General features: G+C 64.2%; 1 protein-coding gene across 5 annotated transcripts in view; it reads left to right on the top strand.

Annotated features, from left to right (window-relative positions):
* The first annotated feature begins 3,458 nt into the window (after nucleotides 1–3,458).
* LOC114489734 (splicing factor SWAP) overlaps nucleotides 3,459–23,332 on the top strand; it is a 46,654-nt gene continuing 26,780 nt past the window's right edge. For 3 of the 5 annotated variants that reach the window (XM_036014751.1, XM_036014752.1, XM_028503616.2), the window contains exons 1-12: nucleotides 3,459–3,823; nucleotides 6,180–6,349; nucleotides 6,922–7,053; nucleotides 8,678–8,763; nucleotides 10,245–10,470; nucleotides 11,489–11,601; nucleotides 12,184–12,319; nucleotides 17,969–18,209; nucleotides 18,928–19,059; nucleotides 19,451–19,544; nucleotides 20,160–20,331; nucleotides 22,799–23,029. In XM_036014751.1, the coding sequence (XP_035870644.1) occupies nucleotides 3,606–3,823; nucleotides 6,180–6,349; nucleotides 6,922–7,053; nucleotides 8,678–8,763; nucleotides 10,245–10,470; nucleotides 11,489–11,601; nucleotides 12,184–12,319; nucleotides 17,969–18,209; nucleotides 18,928–19,059; nucleotides 19,451–19,544; nucleotides 20,160–20,331; nucleotides 22,799–23,029 (1,951 nt within the window). In that variant the 5' untranslated portion in view covers nucleotides 3,459–3,605. Of the gene's footprint in view, nucleotides 3,824–4,499; nucleotides 6,350–6,921; nucleotides 7,054–8,677; nucleotides 8,764–10,244; nucleotides 10,471–11,488; nucleotides 11,602–12,183; nucleotides 12,320–17,968; nucleotides 18,210–18,927; nucleotides 19,060–19,450; nucleotides 19,545–20,159; nucleotides 20,332–22,798; nucleotides 23,030–23,332 lie in introns of those variants that run through there. The other 2 variants (XM_036014753.1, XM_036014754.1) reach the window with 2 other exon arrangements.

Genomic DNA, 23,332 nt, shown 5'->3' with positions numbered 1-23,332 from the left:
GGTGGGGTGAGCATCAGGGGCGGGGCCGGGGGGTCCCATCCCTCTGCTGGGGCTCTGCTCAGGGACTTAACCCACTGACCCTTAACGCACTGACCGTGGCTTCAAAGCCCCCTTGGCTACGAAGGGTCTTTTGAGATTTGGGGCTTTTAACGATCACCCTTGGCCCTGTGAGATGAGTGACTAAATTGCAGGGGAGGCACCTCGGGACTACGGTTCAGAGTGGGGACCCCAACAGGGGATCCACACAGGTGTGGGCAGATACGGGGCCACGTACTAACCCTGACAAGCTCAGGGGAGGCCTGCAAAGTGGCCCCTCAGGATGGTCTGAAATGGAAGCTGCAACTGAAGGCAGGTCGCGGTGGGCAGCCAGGTTCCTGGCCGGAGTCTCCCCTGACGGAAGTCAGCCTTTCCCTTCCCTGAGCCCGGTTGGTGCGTTTTTCCATCTGGGACGCCAGATCTCTGGGAGGTCAGGGTAATTCCCCTTCTCAGACCCCGGGGGCGCAGGCTCCTGCCGGAGCGGAGACGGCAGCCCCACCTCCTTACTGCTCTCGTGTTGGTAACTGGCAAGCTCCCACCTGTGCACAGGAAACCGGTGTCTGCTCAGTTTTCTCATCAACCCCCGAGATCCTCCCCGCCCCCGCTCTCTCCTGCCTCCCTCCTCCATCAACCAGGGATTCGCGTAAACCCCGCCCGCCTTCCCTTTGATTCCAATGTGTGAAATGAGTGGCGAAACCGCCATTTTCCAGACCATTTCCTCAGTCCGTTGAGACTTTGCTTCCTGGCAATTGTTGTCGGCTTGGCTCAAATAAACTCACACAAATTCTTACAGGTTTGGGCGTTTGTTAAATCAACACCTGTGACCCTGAGAGCGCTGTGGGGACAGAGACCAAAGCCGCCAAGATGCAGGAGGAGGAAAGGGGTGTGGGGTCTGCATCCAAGACCAGGGCACCGGCTGCGTCACCACTGGTCAGGGGGTCTGGCCCCGGGCGGGTCCGCCTCGAGCTTCCAGAAGTGTGTGGGTTCTTGACTTCGTGCAGGAAAAGACTTCACGACACAAGTCCAGGGGACTTGGAGGGTGCATTTCACGAAGCTGGGGACAGCGAAACAAGGAAGAGGCCACAGGAGAGCCCAGGCTGGGCTGCTGCAGCCCACTGGGCAGGCACAGAACGGGGGCCTTGGGGGCAGGCCCCAGGGGTCGTCCTGAGCCCAGCTGCCCACCGCTGCCCACGGCTCCCTTGGCTGCGAGGCCGTCGGGAAGAACCTGACAAGCTAACTCTAAAACTCCTCTGGAAATGCGAACAGCCGTCTTGGATACTTCCTTTCACGTCTCCGTGCTTCTAGGAGCCTTGACACCCCTCTCGTGACTGGTGCACAGCAGCTGACACCCCGTTCCTGCCACCAGTCCCTTTGTTGCAGCTCAACGAAACCGCTCTCAGGACTCCGTGGAAATGCCCTGGCCCTCGCCTCCAGGCCTCTCCTGGGCAGTCAGCGCACCTTCAGCCTGGCCCTCGCCCTCGCCCGCCCTTCCCACCGCCCAGGCACCCGGTCAGCTGTTGCTTTGGTGTGAAACTCGGTTCCTGCAGAGGCAGGAGAGAACCACGGAGCAGCACATCTGTCAGCCGGCAAGCAGGGTTCACCTGTGCCATGTTCCCAGGCAACAGAACCGGCCTTGCGGGCGTGGGGAGGAAGGCCCAGGCTCGGGGCAGGACGGCCGCAGGCAAGAGCAGGGGCTGCACGGGCCCCGGTCCTTGGACCCAAGGACTTACACACCATACTGTGCCGTGTATAGTGCGCACCTTTTTGCCCAAATTTTCGAGGGCAAAATAAGGATATGCATTATACACAGGTAGTACTAATTGTGTTCAACCTATGGAAAAACGAAAGATTTTTCCCCCATGAAAGTTTGGGGCAAAAATGTGGGTGCACAGCATACACGGAGAGTGCATTATACACAGCAAAATATGGTGGTTGGCGGGAGGGGGGTGAGGGAGTTACATATTGATTGACAGGTACAGGTGGCGTCAGCTTTTCGGGGGCGGGGGGGCGTGACTACCCAAACAGGTATGCTGGGGGTCTGTTAGTCCGAATTCTTATCTTGCTCCAGACGCTATTTGTTCATCTTGTTGTAAATCAGACACACGGCAGGAAGCAGTTAATTAAAGCTGGGGCTGTTACCCAGGGTTATTTATGGGCCCTTTCTGTAAGCGCTAGGGACTCGGTCGTAAAACAGATAGTGACCAGAGGTAGGCAACCAACCAAGGGTGTTTTATGGACTTCTTCTTTGGGCTCTGTGGAGCCCCTCCCCCTTCCCTTCCCAGGCCTTGGGATATAGACATAGTTTCAAAAGCTTCCCTTCCCAGAGAGTGCAAACGATACATAGAATTTCGGGGGGGGGGGCAGTCCCTCCTCTCATGCTGACACGGTGTTTCTTGTGCAGTTGCAACACCTGGCAATCTTATCCGACCAGGCTCAGGGCTGCTGAGTTAGCGGGAGAGAGGTTTGCAGCCTCCCCGCCGCCTGAGTTTGCCATCCATCCCGCCTGAGTGCTAAATGGCGTTTCCTGGCAACCAGGACGCTAGCCGCTGTCCAGCAGCAGCAGTGAGGTCTCAAGAGTTCTTCCTGCCCCTTCTCCAGCTCCCACCCCGGCTCAGGGCAGAGCGGCAAGCCCAGGGTCCCCGAGCGCGGCTGCAAGCTGCCCAGCGACTTTCTGGAGACGGTGCCGTCCTGTGGCCGTTCCACGCACGAGGAAACTGAGGCTCAGAACAGGGCAGGGCTCGCGGGCCCGGCCCTCGGAGCTGGAGGTGGGACCCAGGTCTTCCGACCCCCAGCCAGGCGGGAGAAGCCCTGCACAGGTCGGCAAGCGGCTCTTGCCGGTTCCAGGAGGTCCGAGGGGGCATTGGAGCTTGGCTGGGAGCCTTGGGCCGTACCGCCCCTCCCCGGACCCCAAGGGCAAGTTCAAAGCGGTCCGGGAGCCCAGCGCTGCCCGGGGCCACCAGCGTCGGTAGCTCAGTAACCGGCCAGAGATACTGCGCGTCCCCCGCGGCGGCCCCACCGGGGCCGAGAGCCACAGACCCTGTCCCCACAGTCCCTTGTCCCCAGAGTCCCCCGATCCCCCCCAGGATCCCGGGCACCCTGGCTTCCCAGGCCCCGAGCCGCCAGCGCCCGGGGCCACACAGCCCCGCCCGCGGCCTCTGCAGGGTCCGCCCTCCTTCCGCCCGGCCCGGGCGCAGGCGGAGCAGGATCCGTCGCCGCACTTTCGTCATCGCTCCCAGCAGTCCCCTGAAAAAGCCGACAGGAAAAACGCGGTCTCCAGCGAACACGAAAGCGCCTGCCGTGGGGGTGCCTCCGGATGAGAGGGGCTGCAGTCAAAACATTTTCTAGCGGCGCGAACGGCTCCGAGCGCTTGGCGAATCTGCCGCACAGGCCCGCCGGAAGTGGGGCCGCCCTTCGCCGGAAGTCGCGCTTCCTCCATTTTGTTGCCCGCTATGGCGGCCGTGTCGAGGTTGGGGCCTGGATGCGGCGCTTTTGACTGAGGGGCAGGCCAGGGAGAGGCATCCGGGACAACGGTGCACGACAGGGCCAGCCTGGTCGCCGGGGACGCTGTCATGTACGGCGCGAGCGGCGGCCGTGCCAAAGCCGAGAGGAAAAGTGGCGCGAAGGAGGAGGCCGGGCCCGGCGGAGCCGGCGGTGGGGGGAACCGAGTGGAGCTGCTGGTCTTCGGCTATGCGTGCAAGCTGTTCCGGGACGATGAGCGGGCCCTGGCCCAGGAGCAGGGACAGCACCTCATCCCCTGGATGGGGGACCAGAAGATCCTCATCGACAGGTCGGTTCCTCCTCACCCGTCGGTCCTCCCTTTCCCGCGCCCGCTCGATGTCGTCTGATGTTGACTCGCTGACCAGGACTTGAAAGGGGGTGTTCTGGAGCCGGCAGGGACCCTGGGGACCCCTCCCCTGTCCCACAGCCCCCTGGTGTTGGGGGGAGGGAGACGGTGAAACCGGCTCTAAGGCTCCGGCCGGAGCTGCCGCGTCTGTCGCCGCAGCCCCCGGCGACGCGCGCCCTGCCGCTGGGCTCCGGTTGGCCCCTGCGCGCGGTGGGAGCTGCCGGAGCCCCGGGCCCCGGCCTCGCGCTGGGCCCGGGACGCCGCCCTGCGAGGCCGCGGTCAGAGCAGCGTGCGGACCCGGGGCGGGAGCCTGGAACCGCTTCGGAGCGCCGGAGCGGTGCCGGCGCCCGACCCTGGGTTCCCACGGCCCCTCCCCCCGCCGCGCTGTCGGCGAGTTTGACAGCTGCTGGCGGAGGGAGCCGGCGCCCGTCGAAGGGCGGCGGGCGACGTCATCAGACGCCGGCCCCGCGCTTAGGGCGGGTTTCACCGGCTCGGAGGGAGGCGCCGGGGTGCAGATGTGCTTCTTTTCCAATCAAACCTGCTTCGGAAAGCCACCCTGCGGGGCGCCCGGCCCTTTCGGGCCGAGGGGCCCCTGCGGAGATCGGGGTGTCGCAAGAGGTTTGATTTGAAAAGGGTGACGTTGCATGATGTAGGTCGTTTGCTCCCCGCCCCCCAGGGTTTTCAGGCCCCCTCCTCTTCCCCCCAACTCGGGCTTTTTGCTAGTCGGGTTGGCTTTTGGCCGCTTCGGCAACTGCACTTCTGGGCCCGGACTGAAAAGCCCGCTGTCACCAGCTATTAAACTGTGGGACGCTCTGGAGCGAAGGAAGCCCATCGTTTAAGACAGTTAAACCTGGATTCCGCACAGCCCGGCACCGCGACTGTAGGCATGACTCTGGGCTGACCAGGATGGACGCAGTGACCCGTAGGCCTCCCCGTCCCTGGCGTTCCCGTCCGGAGTTAGCGCTAGACCGCGAAGACTCGAGCAGGGAGGCGGCCGGGGCAGGCGGGACGCGGGCCCAGCTCTCAGGCCGCTGCAGCTTCACCCCGCGGTTGCCACTGAACGATGCCGCTGCGCCCCTGGCTTGTCAGGCGCTCGCCCCTCCAGAGCGTTACTGGTGACAGTCGCTCCTGAAGCTGGCGGGCGAGGAAGGCAGAGCTCGCGCAGATTTCCGTGTCGTTCGGTGCGTGGCTCCAGGCAGGTCCCGCAGAGCCGGTGGGGAGCAAACGCTGCACATGCGCACATGTGGTAGTTGTGGATAATGAACTACATTTGTAAGTTAAGGAGGTTTACAGCAAAGCGAAAGTAGTTTGGAAATTTAATAAAATGTCATCACTTGGCTACCCTGGAAGTTTTGGCCCTTTTTCTTGTCAATGTCTTTTTTGGGGTCCTCCTTACAAAAGTCAGCGTTAAAAACCAGGCAGACTTTTGTCTGACTCTCGGAGTTTGTTTTTGCGACCCTAAAGCTGAGTGTTCGAAGTAAAACGCACTGACTCGTTTATTACCTGAAAGTCGCCCACTGACAGCCTCTCCTTGAATCGTTTCTGTGAAAGGTATAGCAGAAGGCTGCACCTTTCCTTGCCCTTAATGTGGCAGAAGGACCCGTAGGTCCCTGCAGCCCAGGGGCCTGGGGAGGGGTGGGGGGGGGGGGACGCTCCGAGGGAAGCCGCGCTTGCTCTGCCCCCGGTGAACCTCCTTGAGCTGCATGCACCTGTCACTGTTCCTATGTACGTGTGTCTCTCTACCACATAACCAGCACTTATTTCCTCAGCCAAGTGGCTAGGGGCCAGCCTAGCCCAGATTTTACCTCCCATGGACGCAAGTTTCTTTGGTGAAGATCTCTCCTGAGAGTTCGGGACTAGCAGAGAGAAGCGAGGAAAGTTCGACCGTTTGGTTCTTACGGATAGGTATTTATGTACTCGGTTTGTGTGAATGTAAGCTATGATATTTGACTTTTCAGAAAACTGTATTTTGCAAATGGCATTGCCTAGTTGACCGAACCATAAAGGGCAGGGCAGGAACCGCCAGTGGAGCGGACCTGCCACTTATGCTATCGAAGGGTTGTTTGCTTGTAGTCGTAAGTTTCCTCATATCGTAGCAAAAAACGGAGGCTCTGTTAAGATAACTTGAGTTTACAAGTAGGTGAGGTGGGACTAGACGAATGAGATGTAAATCTGAGAAGAGCCTTTATGTTTATTGACACTAGTTGTATTTGCTTTAATTGGTAAGTATCTGTATGCAGTCACACACAAACCAAGGCGCCGTCCACTCCCCCCGCTGACCAGCGCGTCCGCATTGCAGGTACGACGGGCGCGGCCACCTGCACGACCTGTCCGAGTACGAGGCTGCGCACGCCACCTGGAACAGAGACTACCAGCTCTCGGAGGAGGAGGCGCGAGTAGAGGCCCTGTGTGATGAGGAGAGGTATTTAGCCTTGCATACGGACTTGCTTGAGGAGGAGGCGAGGCAAGGTACTGCTCAAGACAAACCTACTGCGGCACCCACGTTTGACAGTTTTTACGTATTTAAATTAAACTTGCTCCCACTCATTTTTTTATACTCACTCTTTCTGATGTTATCTTGACAGTACCCAGTGGATTGGAAAACAGGCGTCTTTGCGCTCTGGGAGGACCTCAGGATAGTTTATGTGTAGAGCCACAGAGACTCTGCCCAGCCTTTGCGGGCAGGCTGGGATTTGGCAAAACAAAACCAAACTCTTTAACTGTTCTTCCTTGACAGTATCGTATGAACCAAAGTTGATGTTCTTGTCTTTGCCTTCATGACCTTTGATGCAGTTCTTAACCCCCCAGTTTCTCAGCAGGAAGAAACCCCCGCACGAGACTGTGTCCCACGGTCTGTGGTAAATGTCCTGGCAGAGGGACACACCGACAGGTGTCAGGGGGCGTTTGCGACAACACTCTTGCCTCAGAAAGAGGTCGGAAAAGCGTGTTGTGTGCTTAACTGATAGCTACAACGTTAGGAAAATGTGAATTTTTTCTCCGTAAATGTCCATTTTGTTAATAAACTCCCATTTTTATTCAAGAGGAAGAATACAAGCGCCTGAGCGAGGCCCTGGCCGAGGACGGGAGCTATAACGCGGTGGGGTTCACGTACGGGAGTGACTATTATGACCCGTCCGAGCCGACTGAGGAGGAGGAGCCTTCCAAACAGAGAGGTGAGGGGGGCGGGGCTGGCCCTCGGGGCGGCGCTCTCGTGTGTGGCGGGGACATCCTCACGGAGCACAGTCTCGGGCACGGAGTCAGGGCGCCGTCGTGGCGGCGGGAGAGCTGGGTGGCTTTCCCGCACAGGACAAGACGCTGCTGAGCACTGTTAGAGCGAGACCTGCTCGTGGGGTGGAAAGTGGGCCCGGCTTCCACCCTCCGCGTCGGGTCCAGGGCTCTCCCCTCCTCTGAGGTTCAGGGAACCGGGAGTCCCCCGGCTTCTTTGTTTCTCGAGCAACAGCTGGTGCACAGGTGCCTGCCCCAGGGCTTGCTCTCGGGGTGTTGAAAGGACAGGCCTCCCCGGGCTGGCCTGCCCCTCCACGTGCCCCCCAGCCGTGGCCCAGTGGGAGGTCGCCCACGGGCCAGGTGACAACAGCACAGGAAACGGCAAAGGTGTTCTGCTCCGGCCGAGTAGGGCACGTGCTGAGAGCACAGTGTTTCAAAGCAACGCTTACTTGAGAGGGAAGACTTCAGACTTGTGCTTTCCTGGCTCAGCCGCTGAACCGTCTGGAGTCCCGGGGTTCGGGGGGCCGTCCTCAGTCGCTGGTCAGGACGGGCCGCTGTGTGCGGGGCGCTCTTCAGCGGGGGGGGGGGGGGGGGGGGGGTGGCACTTGACTCGAGAAGCCCGCGCCTGCAGACTGGAGCCACACCCTGCAGGGACCTGCCGTCCGGGCTCAGGCGGTTCCTCCTGCAACAGACCGAACAAGTGCAAAGGGACAGTGGTGGCGGCGGTGGCTCCGTGAGAGACCGTCTGTCCTGCCTGGGCTCCCCACCCTCAGGAGGCGGGGCCTGGTGGAGACGCCGGGAGGGGAAGGCGCCCGGGCAGACTCGTCCCCTGCTGCCCTTCCTCCGTCCTGCTCGTCACCTGGAGGACGGAACAGCCACGGCCACATGGCCCCGCCCCGGGAGCTTGTAGGGAGAGTCTCAGACCTGGCGTTCACTGCGTGCAGGTGAAGCCCCGAGAAGGTGTCTGACATCTCGCGTGTTGACCTTTGGGCCCCCGCTGGAAATGCCCTTCACGTGAGAAGGAGACGCCTCTTCACCCACACAGGGCATCCATCGTGGGGTATCAGGTCGCCCCGACCTTGTCCCGTCTCTGAACCCGCTGCCTTCCAGCTGCCATGGACACGCAGTGTTTGGGTCAGAGGGATGGAGAGGGCAGAGCCGTCCTTGCGCAGAGAAGAACTGAAGTGTGACCAAGGGACTCTCTTTGGGCAGATGGCGGACTGTTGGTTTCCTAGCATCCCGGGTCGGGGATCAGCAAGTCCCGAGCGAAGGCCCCGCTGGCGTGTGTCCGCGAGGCTCCCTGGAACCGCACGCCCGTCCGCTAGTGGTCCCAGGGGCGCGCTCCTCCTGCCGCCACCCCCCCCCCACCCCCGCCGTGGGGTTGGCCAGAGCGGTTGTGCTTGCTTGCGGTGGGACAGGGTGGACAGCGGTAGAGCGTTTCTGGGGGAAGTGACACACAAAGGGGGTGGGCCGGCCAAGGCCAAAGGCCAGCCCCCCACATTGCTGGTCACTGCGGGTGGGCGCCGGCGCTCCCGGCGCGCCCCTGAAGCTCCGTGTTTCCTTCCCACGCAGAGAAGAGCGAGGCTGAGCACTCGGACGAGAACGAGGAGCCCTTCGTGGCCCCCCCGGGGCTGAACGTGCCGCCCGACGTGGAGCTGGTGGGTGCACTGCCGCCGGGCCCCAGGGCGAGGGGCTGGCTGCGGGGGGGGGGGGGGGGGGGCGCGCTGCTGCGCCTGCAGTGCACCAAAGTCCCTGTGAGCCCGCAGAGAGAGGCCGCACGCCACCCCTTCCCTCCCAGGGAGCGGGGCCGCTGCAACACAGCCGCTGCCCGGGGCGTCTGGGCCCGGAGGGGCGGCGGCGCACTCTCAGGCCCCCCAGCCAGTGGGAGCCCGAGGCGCGGTTGGAGGGGGGTGGGCGCTCGGCCACGTCGAGGCCCAGAAAGTCTCGCTCAGGGCAGCACAGCCTTCAGTAAAGGTGCCTGGTCAGCTTTTCCTGGCGTTTCCGTGGGCTTCACACACGTCTCCTTATACCTTCTTGACCTTGTACGTGTGGGGGGGCTACTTGTGAGAAATCCTGGACTGGCGGGTGCCTCTGCCGGGCTGTGGGGGGCAGCCAGTGCATGTTCGTTGCAGTGACCAGGTCTGCAGCGGCCGTCAGCCTCGGCCCCGTGAGTGGGGTGCACTGTCTCAGAGACCCCCTTCCGCCGGGCAGAGCCCCTGGTGAGACTGCGACACCGGGCGTGCGTCCAGGTCGCCTTGGGGCCAGCAGACAGCTCCGATCGCAGGCATTTGTCCTGCTTAAGTGTGAAGGGCATCGTTAGCCAGGGATTAGCTTCAGATATAAGGCGTTTACATTTTATGAAATTGCAATGAGCATCTTAATTGCCCGTTTTTAATGAGAACACTTCCCCACTTTATTGGCGTGTAACTTCCTGGGGTTAGCTCTTCATCACGACTATGGGGATGTGTGGCGTCCAGCGTTTGGTCTGACCAGCGGCGTGGCAGGGTGTGCCGAGGGCGCGGGGGGTGGCGGGCACTCGCTCAGGGGGAGGTGGCTCGGGGGAGCCTGCCCAGTCACACGGCCCCGGCCTGTGGGCTGCCGTGCAGGGCCCTGTGCTTTGCGTGGGGGTGTCAGTGACCTGCAGCCACGAGCCGTGTCTCAGAGAGCAGCGGGAAGAACGTTCAGGTGCAGAAGGAGGGCCTAGGAGGGAGCATGTGGCTCTCTGCACATGCCCAGAGGAGTTGTCTCCAAGCAGTGAAAACTCGTTCTAGCTAAGAAACAGAAAGGAGTGATTCTCAGATGCTGGAGAAACTCGCTTGAAAATGCAAATGCATGTGCAAGTTTGTCTGCACCCTGTGAGGCCCCCACCCACCCCCCTACCCCACCCCCGCTGAGCCCCACCCAGAGCCCAGGTGAAGGGCCCTTGTTCTGTGGACGTGCCTTGGTGTAGTGACGGCACAGAAGCGGATGCCGGCTCTGCACAGAGCTGGAGTGGCCTGCCTGGCGGGCGAGGGTCTGCTCCACTGAGTGGGGCGGGGTTCGGGGTTCGGGGGCGGAGGCGGCCTCGTGCCTGGGCCCAGGGTGGTTGGTTCCTGTGTTTCGCGTGCCGGGCCAGTGACCTGCGGGTGTCGTCTCCCAGCCGCCCACAGCCAAGATGCACGCCATCATCGAGCGCACCGCCCGCTTCGTGTGCAGGCAGGGCGCGCAGTTCGAGATCATGCTGAAGGCCCGGCAGGCCCGGAACTCGCAGTTCGACTTCCTGCGCTTCGACCACTACCTCAACCCGTACTACAAGTTCATCCAGAAGGCCATGAAGGAAGGGCGCTACCCCGTGCTGGCGGAGGGCAGAGGCGACGAGAAGCAGAGTACGTGCAGCCCGGGCCCTCGCTGCTGTGCGGGGTGCGGGGCGGCGAGGCGGCCGTTGTCACGGGGCTGTGGTGGGGCTCAGCGGCATCTGTGCCACCCGCCACGAGGGGGACGGCGACCCCGCCACCCCCTGCACACACCCGTGAGGCTCTTCTCCACCAGTCGGGAGAGAGACTAGAGTCCTAATTAACACTCGTGTGGATGGGCGAAGCAATGAACTTCCGATGCTCTCAGAACTAACCCCCTGGGTGCAAGGTCATCCCCTCCCCACCTGGCTGCCAGGTGTTTCTGGAGAAAGCAGGAGAGAGCTGCAGGCCCGCCGCCGCCGCCCCCCCCCCCCCCCCGCCCCCACGGGAACAAAGTGCTGACTTTGCTCTCCTCGCTCCTCGTCGCAGCCTGAGGCTGTGGTGCTGAGACAGTGTTGGCTCTGGAGTTCTCACAGCGGACTCTGTTTGAACCCCGCACGCAGACGAACTGTTTTTCTTCTGCTGAGACGTGGTTTTCTTTTTTTTTTTTTTTAAGATTTTATTTATTTATTTTTAGAGAGGGAATGGAGGGAGAGAGAGAGAGAAACATGAATAGGCGCGGTTGCTAGGGGCCGTGGCCTGCAACCCAGGCATGTGCCCTGACTGGGAATCGAACCTGCGACACTTTGGTTCGCAGCCCGCGCTCAATCCACTGAGCTACGCCAGCCAGGGCTGTGACATGGTTTTCAAATGCAGTTGTATAAATCCTAGGACAGCTCTCACTCTGTGTGTGTGTGTGTGTGTGTGTGCGCGCGGTGGTTTAAAAACGCCTGTTGCTGCTGCCTTGCCTTTCACAAACTGGTGAGACTTTGCCTTCTTTGCACAACAGCCCTGGGCTAGTGCGCAGCAGCGGGAGGCCAGCCGCCGGCGCCCGGACCCTGCGCCTGGCGCTCTGCGGAGCGAGTGCTTGTCAGTGTCCAGAGTGTTTCCAGAGGTGTTTTCTGGGCGGATCCCCTGCAGCTCACCAGCGCCCCTCCTCTCTCCCCTGCAGAGCCGGGGGCCAGCTCCGACAACGAGGACGACGACGACGAGGGCGACGGGAGCTACCTGCACCCGTCCCTCTTCGCGTCCCGGAAGTGCGACCGCCTGGAGGAGCTGATGAAGGTGGTGCCCCGCCCCCGCCCCCGCCCCCGCCCGGGCTTCTGCGCCTTTAGCGTCCGCGCGCCTTCCCTGGGAGGGCTGTGTCTCAGTTTGTCCTCGCCGAGCTCTGCTGGGCACTTCTTCCGCTCGGGGTTACTCCGTCCACCCCGTTTATAAAGCGCACGAGCACCTCCGTGCATTGTCCCTGCGCCACCGGCTGTGCAGGAGACCCCGCCCTCTGCGATGGGTCCCGCCCCCACCCGTCCCCACTGTGCGGGGGCTGCTCAGCGCCCTCACACCCACCGTCCCCGTGGGTGGGGCAGGTCCCCAAGGCTTCTGCTCCTGTCTCAGCGGTGGGCGGGGGCACTGCACACCGCACTGCTTATAGCGCTGTTAGTGATTGGAAATGAGAAGCTTCTCTGAGGGCAGACTGCGAGCGCCCCTGGTTGGCGCCTGCGTGCCTGCGTGCGCGTGCACGTGCATGCGTGTGCAGGGCATCCCTCAAGCTGCAGGCGTCTCTCAGAGGCGAGCTGGCCTTCGTGGGGCTGCAGAGCTCCGAGTGGACAGACCACGGGCACCAAGTGACTGAGCTCCCTTTATCCGCAGCCGCTGAAGGTGGTGGACCCGGACCACCCGCTGGCAGCGCTGGTGCGCAAAGCCCAGGCCGACAGCCCCGCCCCGGCCCCACCCTCGGCCGATGGTGCAGCTGCCCCGCCCTCGCAGGTGGAGTACCCTGCGGACTGTGAGTACCTCAGTGCGCCCCTTCCCGCCGCCCCGCTGCAGGGCCAGGCGGGGCAGAACTGCGGGGTGTCTCTAGAGCTGGAGCAGGCGGCACTGTGCAGGGCTGGGGGAGGTGCCTACCCTCCTGTTTAGGCTGTCCTGCGCTCGAGGCCTCCTTTTGCTCATCACTACCCTCGGCACCCTCTGCCGTGCGGGAAGGACGGAGGGGGTGGTGGGCAGGGGCCAGTGGACGCTGCCCCTCTTCAGAGGCCTCCCCAGCGGCCTTGCCGGGGACTCCCTATCTCCCGTGAACCAGGACGGGGCCGCGTGGCCCTTGGTCCGAGGCGGAGGCTGGGAACTAGGCTCTCCGAGGGTGGGAGGCGGCCCTGAGCAAGCCAGAGCTGAGCCGAGAGGGAGCGGGGAGGGTGGCATGGCCGGCGGGCCGAGTTCCGTTGAAGACGCACAGGCCCCTCAGAGCTCCTCTGAGCTTCCGAGTCCAGGGCTGGCCGTCACCTAAGGTGACCCACAGGAGCTGAGCCTGACGGTGACCCGGGAGACCACTTGGAAGGGGGCGGGGATCAGTGTGAACGCCTCGCTCGGGTTCCCACGTGTGCTCGCTGCTGGCTGTGGGCAGACTCCGGCTATCCGGAAAACGGCGCAGAAGCAGAGGGGTTTGGAAGAAGTGGCGGTGCAGGAGGCGCAGCGGGAGGCCTCTGGGCGAGACCGCGGGCGGGCGGAGGAGGCCCTGTTGCAGGCCTCGGATGTCGTCTCCCTGGGAGTGTGCGGCCGGGCCGGCGGCCGTCCTGAGACCGGGGGCCGCGGCCAGGCTGGAGTGGGGGAGCTGCGCACCCCCCATCGGGACTCGGGAGGCGAGTGCCAGGTGCCCTGGTGCCCTGGGTCGGATTCTAGGTGTGCTCTCTGCCACCGGGAGTCACTTTTCCCTGCTCCAGTTCCACAACAGTTTTTAAAAAATGATTGACTTTTTATTCTGCCTTTCTAAAGGGTAGGTCTCTTCTCACTCAAACGTCATCTGCTGGCATAAATTTTCATTAAATCCATAGTCACAATGAGGTTACCTGGAAACAGTAGTTGAAGGGAAAGACCGCTGGTAGGAGGCAGAGGCCCCGCTGTCTGCAGGGGGCAGCGGCGCAGGTGTGGGGGGTCGGCAGGGCCCGGGACCACATCCTGCACAAGGACGGGCCTCGAGGGGCAGGCGCCGATGGACCAGCGGCGCCCCCTCTCACCCAGCAGCAAAGCCACGCTCAGATGCAAGTGCAGGCGTGAAAACTCTGGAAATAAGGGCGCTTGAACAGAGAGAACTCTCTGTTTTAAGCCAACAGACACATTCAGCTAATGGGAAAAATAAAGTTGATGAGAAAGCAGAAAAACCCTCTGACGTACAAATAGCTTTTACAGTCCAGCTGGAAAGCAGAAGCTGATCATCCCATAGAGACGCAGCTTTTACAGTCCAGCACGGAACGGGAGTGGCCCCGGGGAGAAGGCGCCGACGGCTCACAGGGCTGCCGCGCCTCCCCGAAGCCTGGCTGTGGCTCCCTGCCCAGGGGGCACTGTGCCCGTGGCCGTGGGGTCCAGCCTTGGCAGGCAGGAGGTCCCGTGTTCCGTGCACCAGCCGAGGCGGGGGTCACAGGAACACGGGACTTCCGGCAGGAGGGCACACGACCCGTCAGAACCGTGTCTTGGGATAGAACCGAGGTTTCTGGGCTGCGAACTCAGTGCTGCTTCACGTGCACAGGTTTGGGACTCGCAGTGACGGCAGAGGTTCCATGGAAGGAGCGTCGGTGCAGCCTAGGGACGCGCCGCTCTCCGGCTGTCCCAGAGCGAGGAGCGGGTGGGCAGCCGTGGTTTGCACGCGGCGGGGAGGGCGAGCTGGCAACATGTGGAGGCCCCAAAGCGCACAGACCTTTGACGCGGGGTCTCTCCCGGCATCTCCAGGCCAGGGTGTGCGGGCGGAGCTGCAAGGGCCGTGACTGTGAGTGAGGCCTGTCTTCAGGGAGGACTGCTGGGTGACCGGGGGGCTCCCAGGGGCTGCGGGAGGGGGAGGGTGGCGCCCAGGGCTCCCCGAGGTGCTGGGCAGAGCGTCAGAGGCGGGGACGCGTCCTGCCTTTCTCTGGGCACCTCCCCCGGGGCTGCGGCCAGGGCCTGGCCTGTCCCCACCTGCCTGCCCTGGTGGGGCCTTTTGCCCTCAGTAAAAATGTAGGTTGCTCATTTTGAAACTAAACTAGTATCCTGAGTACAATCTTTGCAATTCTGTGATTTCTGTTCACAGCCCCAGGCTGTTGGGTCAGATCTCTGGGGTGGCAGCCCCTGGGCCCGCCACACCCCTCCCGGCTGGGCTGCTGGGCCCACGGCTGGCCCAGGGAGGGCCCCAGCTTCCCCTTCTCTGTGTGACTGACTGTTTAATAATTGCCTTAGAGCACACACAGGTGCATCTTATAGTGTACTTTCTTTTCTCTTCATTTTTTAGAGGGGGGCGGCGGGAGGGAGAGAGAGAAGCATCAGCATGTGAGAGAAACATCAATTGGTTGCCCCTCACGTGCGCCCCTAGAAACCCCGTAAGTGTAGGTGTGGGAAGCTAGAAGGTTTAGTTTGTTTGAGTGACAGTGCACTGTGTGTCATGTTTCTTTTCTGCTGTGATTTAGTGTCGTCTGCTGTTCGGCTGTAAGTCCTTGCAGGAGAGTCTAATAAGCACCGTTAATTGTGCAGGAAGCAATAGTACTGAAATACTGCCCAGCGCTACAGCATGTGTCTTTTTAAAAATAAAACACCAGCTTCAGTTTTTTAGATGTCTTATTCTATAAATAGCATAAGTAGAATTAAACCCCATCATATGGCTGACTTGCTGTTTTTGGCTTCTCTCCATTTTTTAAGTGTGGTTTGGCTGTTGTATGTGTGGCATTTCTTTTTTCCCTACAAAATCATGACCTTGAAGTGCTTTAGTTACCTTGCAAGCCCGTTTTAACAAGCGGCTTTATTGCAAGTCAGGAGAAGTAGGAGAAAGTAAAACTAGGACCCAAGACCCCACCACCAGAAGTGGCCGCTTTTGCCACCTGGGGTGTCCTCGATGGCGCGGGGAAAGCCGCGGTGAGCGGCGAGGGAGACCGGCCCACGCCTGCAGGACGCGGACGCCCCCTCGTGCAGGGCTGCGGCCGAGAGGGTGGGAGCCCTCGTCCTCACTGGAGTGAGTTCTAAGTCCCGCTGGAACTGAACACACGAACCTGGCAATCAGAATTCACGGTGACGTGATTGCAGATAAAGTTTCTTCCGTATCAAGAATTCAGTTCTAAACGTTAGGAGAACGTTAAAGAAAAGAGATCAAAATTGTAGGGTTTTTTTTTTTAAGCCTGCTTTTTATCGTGGGCTTCAACTGTGAGGCCAGAGGGAGTCCAGGGCTCGGTAAAGCAGCTCCCTCTTGCTCCCCGGGCGCCTGTGCTTGGCAGTGAGACCATGTCGCCGTGTGAGCATGCGTTATAGTAACGGCGCGTCCGGCCACAGCCGGCCCGGCCTGCGGCCCCCAGCGGTGCGTCTGTGTCCCGGGGCAGGGAGCCCCTCCACCACAGCTCCCCCTTTGTCTCGGCTCTTGATCCTGTTTGTCTTGGGGGTTCGAGCCTCGTGAGCAAGTACCTTCCAGCAAAGCTCTGTTTCCTGCCCTCCCACACGGGAGGGTGCCCGCCTCCCGCCGGGGGTGAAAAGGAGTCCTCTCCTTTGGTGGGAGGGCTACGGGGAGCATGTTCTTTCTCCGTGACCTTTGCAGACCAGGGCCTGGCGCGGCCCTTCCCAGCACGGGGACGCCAGGGCCGGCCGGCTTTCGCCGCTGACTGGTCTGTCGGCTGGAGGTTTCTGGTCATTGCTCTCGGGCGCTCTCTGCTGTGGCCGGGTGTTTGGAAGCGTCTGTCGCCTCTGACACGTGCGCGGCTCGGCAGAGGGCGCTCGGAGCCACACGGGCCTGGCACTGGGGGGCGTCCGGGTGTTTCGGGGTGCAGGCCACTGTGACGGGGTCGGCTCCCGCTCCCCGTCCTCGCCCCGCAGGCGGCGGCCGCTCCCCTGACACCTGGGCTTTGCTCCTCCTCCTCCACGCCTCGGCTCAGTCACTGGCCGCCTGCCCTCCCGAGCGCCCCTGGGCCGCGGTGCCTGCCGCGCCGTCTGGTCTCCCTTCCCGGAGACGCCACCAACACTGTCGGTCGGCTTCTCTGCCAGGCAGACAGCCGCCCCTCCCCGGGCCGCCCCTGCCTCCCGCCTGCTGTTTCTGTGTCGATCTGCTCTTGGTACCCAGTGGGCCGGCTTCTGTCGTCTCCGGGGGGGAGTGGGGGGGGGGCTGGGGCGGAGCGGTGCTGCAAGGGTGCGGTGTGACCCCCGCTGGTTTGCGGCCCCAGAGCCGGGTCAGCCGGCCTCCCCTGAGAGGTCCAGGGAAACGCCTCCTCTAGCCCCGGTCAGAAATGTGGGCTGCGGGGTGCACTGCCCACTGTCGGGGCACAGTGTGGGGCGCAGAGGGGGGTGTGGGGCCAGGAGAGGCGGGGTCTGAGGCCTCGGGTCGCCCGCCGCTGACGCGCACAGCCGCCCCGCCTCGCGGACAGCCTCCCCCGGACGTCTGCGCCTCCCTGGCGGCCCCGGACGTGGCGCTCGGGTGTTTCTGTGGGGAGGACGGTGCGGACAGGCCCTCGGGGCCGCTGCTCTCGGGGCCGCTGCGGTGGCCTGGTCAGTGTTGGCGTGTGGCCATGGCCACACACGTGTGGTCAGTTCCTGCCGAGCCCTGGCTGCGCGGTCCCCGTGTCACCTCCTGGCCTGAGGCAGGAGGCAGGGCCCACGGTGGGCGTGAAGCTTCCACTGTCGGTAAAAAGTTCACTTTACAGTAAATTAGTGGAAAGTCAAACTAAAGTTCCTCACTTGGGAGGACCTGTTACCCGCCCCCTAGTGAAGGGAAGAGTCAGCCCTCTGGAGTCAGACCCAGTCGCTCATCTACAACGGGATTAGGAATGAAACTTCTTAATCAGGCTGTTCAGTATTTTATGATATTACTGGTTTTGAATGCTGCCCCCCCCCACACACGCACATGCACGCAAAGATGGGTGACCGTGCAGGACTTCCAACGGTTAAACCCGGGGCTGCCGTCCGCCGGCTGTTCGCACGTAGGGGCCGTGGTGCGTCCCCATTTGTGCTGGCGGAGCCCGAGGCGGCCTCCCGAGTGAGTCACCGCACACCCACTGGCGGGGCCCAGGGGCTGCAGGGCACGCAGGGGGCGGGGGTCAAACGGGCGGCCCCAGCACAAGTGTGTCCTGAGAAAGTGGGGGCCTGGGGGGTGGAGAGTCGGGGCCGGCACAGGGGCACCAGCCGGGGGAGCGGTGCCGTCCAGGCAGCCACGCGGGCAGAGGCGGTGGCGCTGCTGGAGAGGGTCCCGGTCCTCGCCAGCGTCTTCTGGCGTGGGGAGGGCGTGGTTGGCCCAGGCAGGTCTGTGTGGCGGCTTTGGTCTCTTGCCCGGGCTGCGCGTCTGGACGTGGCCTGGCCCTTCAGACACGTGCCGTGGAGCAGCCTGTCGGGCGCCTGGAGCACGTGGAGACAGCGTTGCCCTGGAGGGTGCCCCCCGCTGTGCTTCATGAGCCCTCGCGGCCAGCCCGCCCCGCGCCGCGCCGCGCTCACCCCACACTGTGCTCCGCAGCGGCAGTGGCAGCCATGTACTACAGCTACTACATGCTCCCGGACGGCACCTACTGCCTGGCGCCCCCGCCCCCGGGGGTGGATGTGGCCACCTACTACAGCACCCTGCCGGCCACGGTGGCCGTGTCCAGCACCACCGGAGTGACAGCCACCGCCCCGCCCCCTCCCGGGACCACGCCGCCGCCACCCCAAACCACTGCGGAGACGAGTAGCGGGGTGACCTCCACCACCATCACCACAAGGTACCTGCCTGCTCCTGCAGCTCCCTGGTGCACCTGTGCTCTTGTGGTGGGGGAGGGGGAGAGGGCGGGGGGGCGGTCTCTGTTATCTCATCCCCAAGTCACTGAGTTGACAGGGCAGCAAAAATTGTCCCAGCGCTACGCAGTGAGGTGTAAGCACTGAAAGGGTGGGTCCCGGGCAACACCCCCAGCACCCTCATTCCGGACCTGTCTTCGCCGCCGCGTGCAGGGCGGCTCCGCACAGCCGACAGGGCTGCCTCTCCTGGCCGCCGGCCGCTGAGCGGAGGGGCCGTGACCGGACCCCAGCACCTGCCACTGCCCCAGCCGCCGCCCCCGAGTGTGGGCTGAGCAAGCACCCGGTCCTGGGCCCTCTGCGCGGCGCTGGGCTGTCGTGGGCCCCTAAGGCAGCAGGCCACCCGCGTCGGCCTGCTGCACGGACGCCCCGCTGCCCAGTCCGTGGGGGGCCCAGCCGTGCCAGCGGACACCGGCCCGCGAGCTCCTCCGTGGCCTTGGAGCGCCGGCCCGTCCTGGGGGCGATGGCGGAGACGGGGCGCGGTGGTGCGGTGCCCGTTCACACCGGCCGTGGGGTCCCGGCCCCTGTTGTGAGCGGCGTGACGCCATCAGCAGGCCGGCCACCCCGGCGGTTAGCGCCCCGCCTGCGGCCTGGGGCTCGGCGCTTCAGGGAGGGGCTCCCCGTGACCGAGGCCGCCTCTCCCCGCAGTGCTCTCGCCCCCGTGGCCACCATCATCCCCCCGCCCCCCGACGTCCAGCCCGTGATCGACAAGCTGGCCGAGTACGTGGCCCGGAACGGCCTCAAGTTCGAGACCAGCGTCCGCGCCAAGAACGACCAGAGGTGCGTGGGGGGCCTCGCCACTCGCCCCAGTTTCTCTCTCTTTGTCTGTCTGTCTGTTCACTCCTTTTTCTTTTACGGGAAAACGGTTTTCTCAAAAGGTGGCAGTTCGGACTTCTCAGGACTCGGTACAGAAATTTAGACACACGGCTCGGTTTCTGTTCTTGCTTTTGATCAGACGACGTTTCTTGGGGGGCGGTGAGACAACTCGCGGCACCCCCTCGTCCGAGCTGGGCAGGGCATCCGCGTGGCTGCCACCCAGTCGCAGGGACAGTCAGTGTAACGTGTGCAGCACGGCATCTGGCTGCTCGCAGTGCACTGTCGCCACAGCTGGTGCGGCCGCCTGTGCCGAGTGCGTCTGTGGCTGACCCAGCTGTTCTCTCCCCGTCGGCAGGTTCGAGTTCCTGCAGCCCTGGCACCAGTACAACGCCTACTACGAGTTCAAGAAGCAGTTCTTCCTGCAGAAGGAAGGGGGCGACGGCGCGCAGGTACGGGTCTGTCCGGGCCGCGGGGCGGTGGGGCGGCGGTGGCTTTCAGGTGTGGAGAGAAGGTGTCTTCTCCGGGCTCAGGGAGGCGCCGGCTGACTCGGGCCCGAGGGCCCCCACGCTCCCCCGCACGTGGCTCTCGCCTGCCCACGGGAAGCCCCTCTTCCCGTCCTCGTCCCCCTTCCTGCTGCCCCTGCTCTGCAGACACCCTGGCACGGCCGCCCACCCACAGGGGCAGAGAGAGCAGGAGCGGGCCTCGCCCTCAGGGGCACGGCCTCACGGCTGCCCCTGGCGGCTGCAGCAGAAGCACCCTGACCCAGCTGTGGGCACTGGGCCTCGTTCTCACTCCGCAAGGGTTCCCAAGCCGTCGTCCCCCGGGGAAGGGCGGCCAGCGTGGCCCCACGACAGTGCGGAGCTTCAGGGGGCGTGCGTGCCCCCAGGGGCAGCTCCGACCACAGCTGCCCCGGCTCCGCCGCCCCACAGCCGCGGGCGGGGGTGGGCAGCACGTTCCCTGCTGCTGCTCGGGCGGCGGCCTGCGAGGGCAGGTGTCCGGGGCAGGCCTGTGTGAGGTGGCGTCCTCTCCTGAGGCGCGGTGTCTGGCCACGTTCACGTCCGCAGGCTGCATCTGCGTCGGAAGAGGCTCCGGTGGAGCCGGCCCCCGAGAAGCCGAGTGACCTGGGGGAGGACGGCGCGGCCGAGGACCTGGCTGAGGCAGGGGGCAGAGGTGGCACGGCGGGGAAGAAGGAGGCCGCGTCCAGTAAAGCCGCCGCAGACGGGAAGCTCGTGAAAGGTACGCCGGGCCCGCCTCCGGGTGTCCCCCGCGCTGGCAGGAGGGGCTTTGGGCTCGGGGCGGGGGGGGGGGGGGGAGGGGAATGCCCACTGCGGGTTGGCTCGACGCACCCCCGCCGGGGGCTGTGCTGACACGGGCTCGGGGCCGCCTGACGGTCACCGGGCTCCAGGCCACCCACCCTCACAGTGTGGTGGGCGCGTGCCGGATGCTCTGGCGGAGGGGCCTCCGACTCCCAGGCTGACTCACGGGCAACTGTCGTCCCAGGAGGTGTGTCTCCCGCCACTAGGCGGACGTGACGACAGCCCGTGTGATGAAACTCCGAAAGCTGGGCTGCGCGAGCGCCTGGAGAGGGCACTTGGGGACTCGGTGGCAGCGACCCCTGGGGAAGGGGGCGGGCGGCAGGCCAGGCTTGGGCGTGGGGCTGAGAGAGGGCTCTCCGCTGTTGGAGCCCGGGGTCCGGGGAGCCACAGGCCCCGTGTGAGGCGAGGGCGGGTCCCCGGACTGTGCGGCTGGGGCGCCCCCGACGGCGGCGGAGAAGCGGGGACTGGAAGCCTGGTCTGTGTTCTCAGACACTGAAGTCACGGCTAAACCGGTGCGCCCGGTACCGACCCCGGAGCGCTGCCTAGGAGCAGGCGGTTAAACTAGATCGTTCGCCCTGAAGCTCAGGGCAGAGCCCAGGGGTTCACGGGTCTCCTCCGGTCTCCGAGGAGCGGGGTGGAGGCGGGAAAACAGGCACTAGGCGGGACAGCAGCCTGTCCTCTGGGGTGGGGGCGGGCCAGGCTGGCCTGTCGGGCTCGGGCCTGTCGCCTTACATGCCAGACAGGCCGTGTCCGCAGTGGTGAGGGCCAAGCCCTCCGGCCGCGGGACCAGAGGCTCGCCGATGCGGCGGCGCCCCGAGAGCACTGGCCAGGGGGAGGGAGCGTGGTGAGCTGGCTTCTCACCGGAGAAATGACCGGACTCGGCGGGACCTCGGAGGAGGTCCCGGAGGCGTGGACCACGCTCCACACGTGCCCGCCCTGCGCTCCCCGGGCGTCCAGCTGCCCGGGCGTGTGGGCCAGGCCCTCAGCACGGGGCTTGTGCGCTTTTAACGTGACTCGGGCGTCTGTGAAGTCCGCGGGCCTGTCCCCACCACGAAACGCTGCTGCTCTTTCTAAAACGGCCCCTGGGCACGGAACGTGGGCCCCCCTTGGGTGGGAGGACAGGGCTTGCCAAGTGGAAGCCGCGGCCCGACGACACCTGAGCACAGGCCCTGTTCCTGTGCGTGCGCACCTGCCAGGGCCACCGCGGTCCCCTCCAGGTCGTCTTCCGTTCCCTTCGCCTGTGTCTGCAGAGGTTCCCATGGAGACTCTCGCTTTTGAAGTTGGGAGTTAACAGAAGACATGTTACCTTCCAGACCCAAGTCCATCTGGTGTGGGAGTCGGGGCGGGGACTCTTGCTTTGCTCCAAGTGGTCCCAGATGGCTGCTGCCAGCACCGCGACCCCTCCCCCTCCCTGCCCCACAGCCCCCCCCCACGCTCCGGCTCGGCCCCGGGGCACAGCCTGCGGGTCCAGTGCGGGTGCACAGGCAGGCAGGCCTGTGTGAGCAGGTGCCTGGGAGCTGGGTGGAGGGAGCCGGACGCCAGCAGGAGCAGAGCCGGACGGCTCCGGGCGGGGTCTGCCAGGGTGAGCCTGGGGCTCTTCCCTGAGGCTCGGCGAGCTGGGAGGCTGCCCAGGTGCTTTTCCCAAGGGGGCGGGGGCCGCAGAAGCTCCGCAGAGGAGCTGGTCCCCGCCCCCAGCTCTCTAGCCCCGCCCCCCGTGCAGTGCCCGGGCCTCTGTCTCTTCCACTGTGGGGAGGCGCGGGGCCGGCGTGTCTGTCAGTTCAGTGGTCGCGTCACCTGTGCTGTGTAGCGAGTGGCAGTGGCCTGGCCCTGGGGCGCCGGAGCCTCCTCCCCAACCGGAAGGGTGTGGGTTCCACCCCAGTCTGGGTGTGTCGGGTCCCTGGCCCCGCACCTGTGGGAGGCCACCGTGGGGTGCTTCTCTCTGCCCCTCTCTTCCTCTCTGTCTCTCAAAGCAATTAAAAATGGCCTCGGGTGAGAAGAAAAGCGGGGAGATCATACCACCACAATAGGCAATAAAGGGTCAATAACGTTAAACTCGTTTTCTCTGGAAAATCGCAAACATTTACAAAGACAGCGAGACCACACCCCAGGATGAGGGCGGCCCGGCCCCGCCCCCACCGGCGCTGGGAACCGCCCCCAGCGCTGCTGCTGCGTCCGTGGCGTGCGGGGGGGGGGGGGGGGCAGTGGGCGTGCCGGGGGCGGTCAGGGGGGCAGTGGGCTTGCCGGCGTGCGGGGGCGGGGCGGGGCAGCCTGGCCGCAGTGGAACTCTGTCCAGGCGCTCGCCCCTCCCACCAGCGTGGGCTCCGGTCGGGGTTCTTCTCGGGGCGCGGTCACCGGAAGGCCTCACTGCCCTCGCCTGCCCTCCACAGCCTCGTTCGCTCCGATAAGCTTCGCGATCAAGGCCAAAGAGAACGACCTCCTCCCGCTGGAGAAAAACCGGGTGAAGCTGGACGACGACAGCGACGACGACGGGCAGGGCGTGGAGGGTCAGGAAAGCGCCTGCGCGGTGGCCGGCGCCGACCCAGTGGCGGCCCCGCCCTGCGTGGGCGTCGAGGAGAAGCGGCCCCCGCTCACCCAGGAGGAGCTGGAAGCCAAGCAAGGTTTGTGCGGCTCGGCCTCCGAGACCAGCCGCTGGGAGCCCTCTGGGGGGACGACGGCCGCCGCCCTCGCGTGTCAGGGGCGGTGCGGGGGCGCGGGAGCAGGGGCCTCTGAGTGCGGGTTTCCTTTCCTGGTAGTCGGGCCGCTGCCCTTCCTGTGGCCGCTGGCACGGCAGGCCGAGCGCCCCTGGGAAAGGTCACCGTTCGGCCGCAGGCGCCCGGCTCTCAGGGCCTCGTGCTGAGCTGCTCGTGGCTCGTGGCGGCTCTGCACTGTGCGGGGCCGAGGGGTGTCCCAGAGTGTCTGCC

Source organism: Phyllostomus discolor, chromosome 13, assembly GCF_004126475.2.
Source record: "Phyllostomus discolor isolate MPI-MPIP mPhyDis1 chromosome 13, mPhyDis1.pri.v3, whole genome shotgun sequence".
NCBI lineage: Eukaryota > Metazoa > Chordata > Mammalia > Chiroptera > Phyllostomidae > Phyllostomus > Phyllostomus discolor.
The sequence above is the reverse complement of the archived record's forward strand: the minus strand, read 5'-3'. Positions and strand labels throughout refer to the sequence as shown.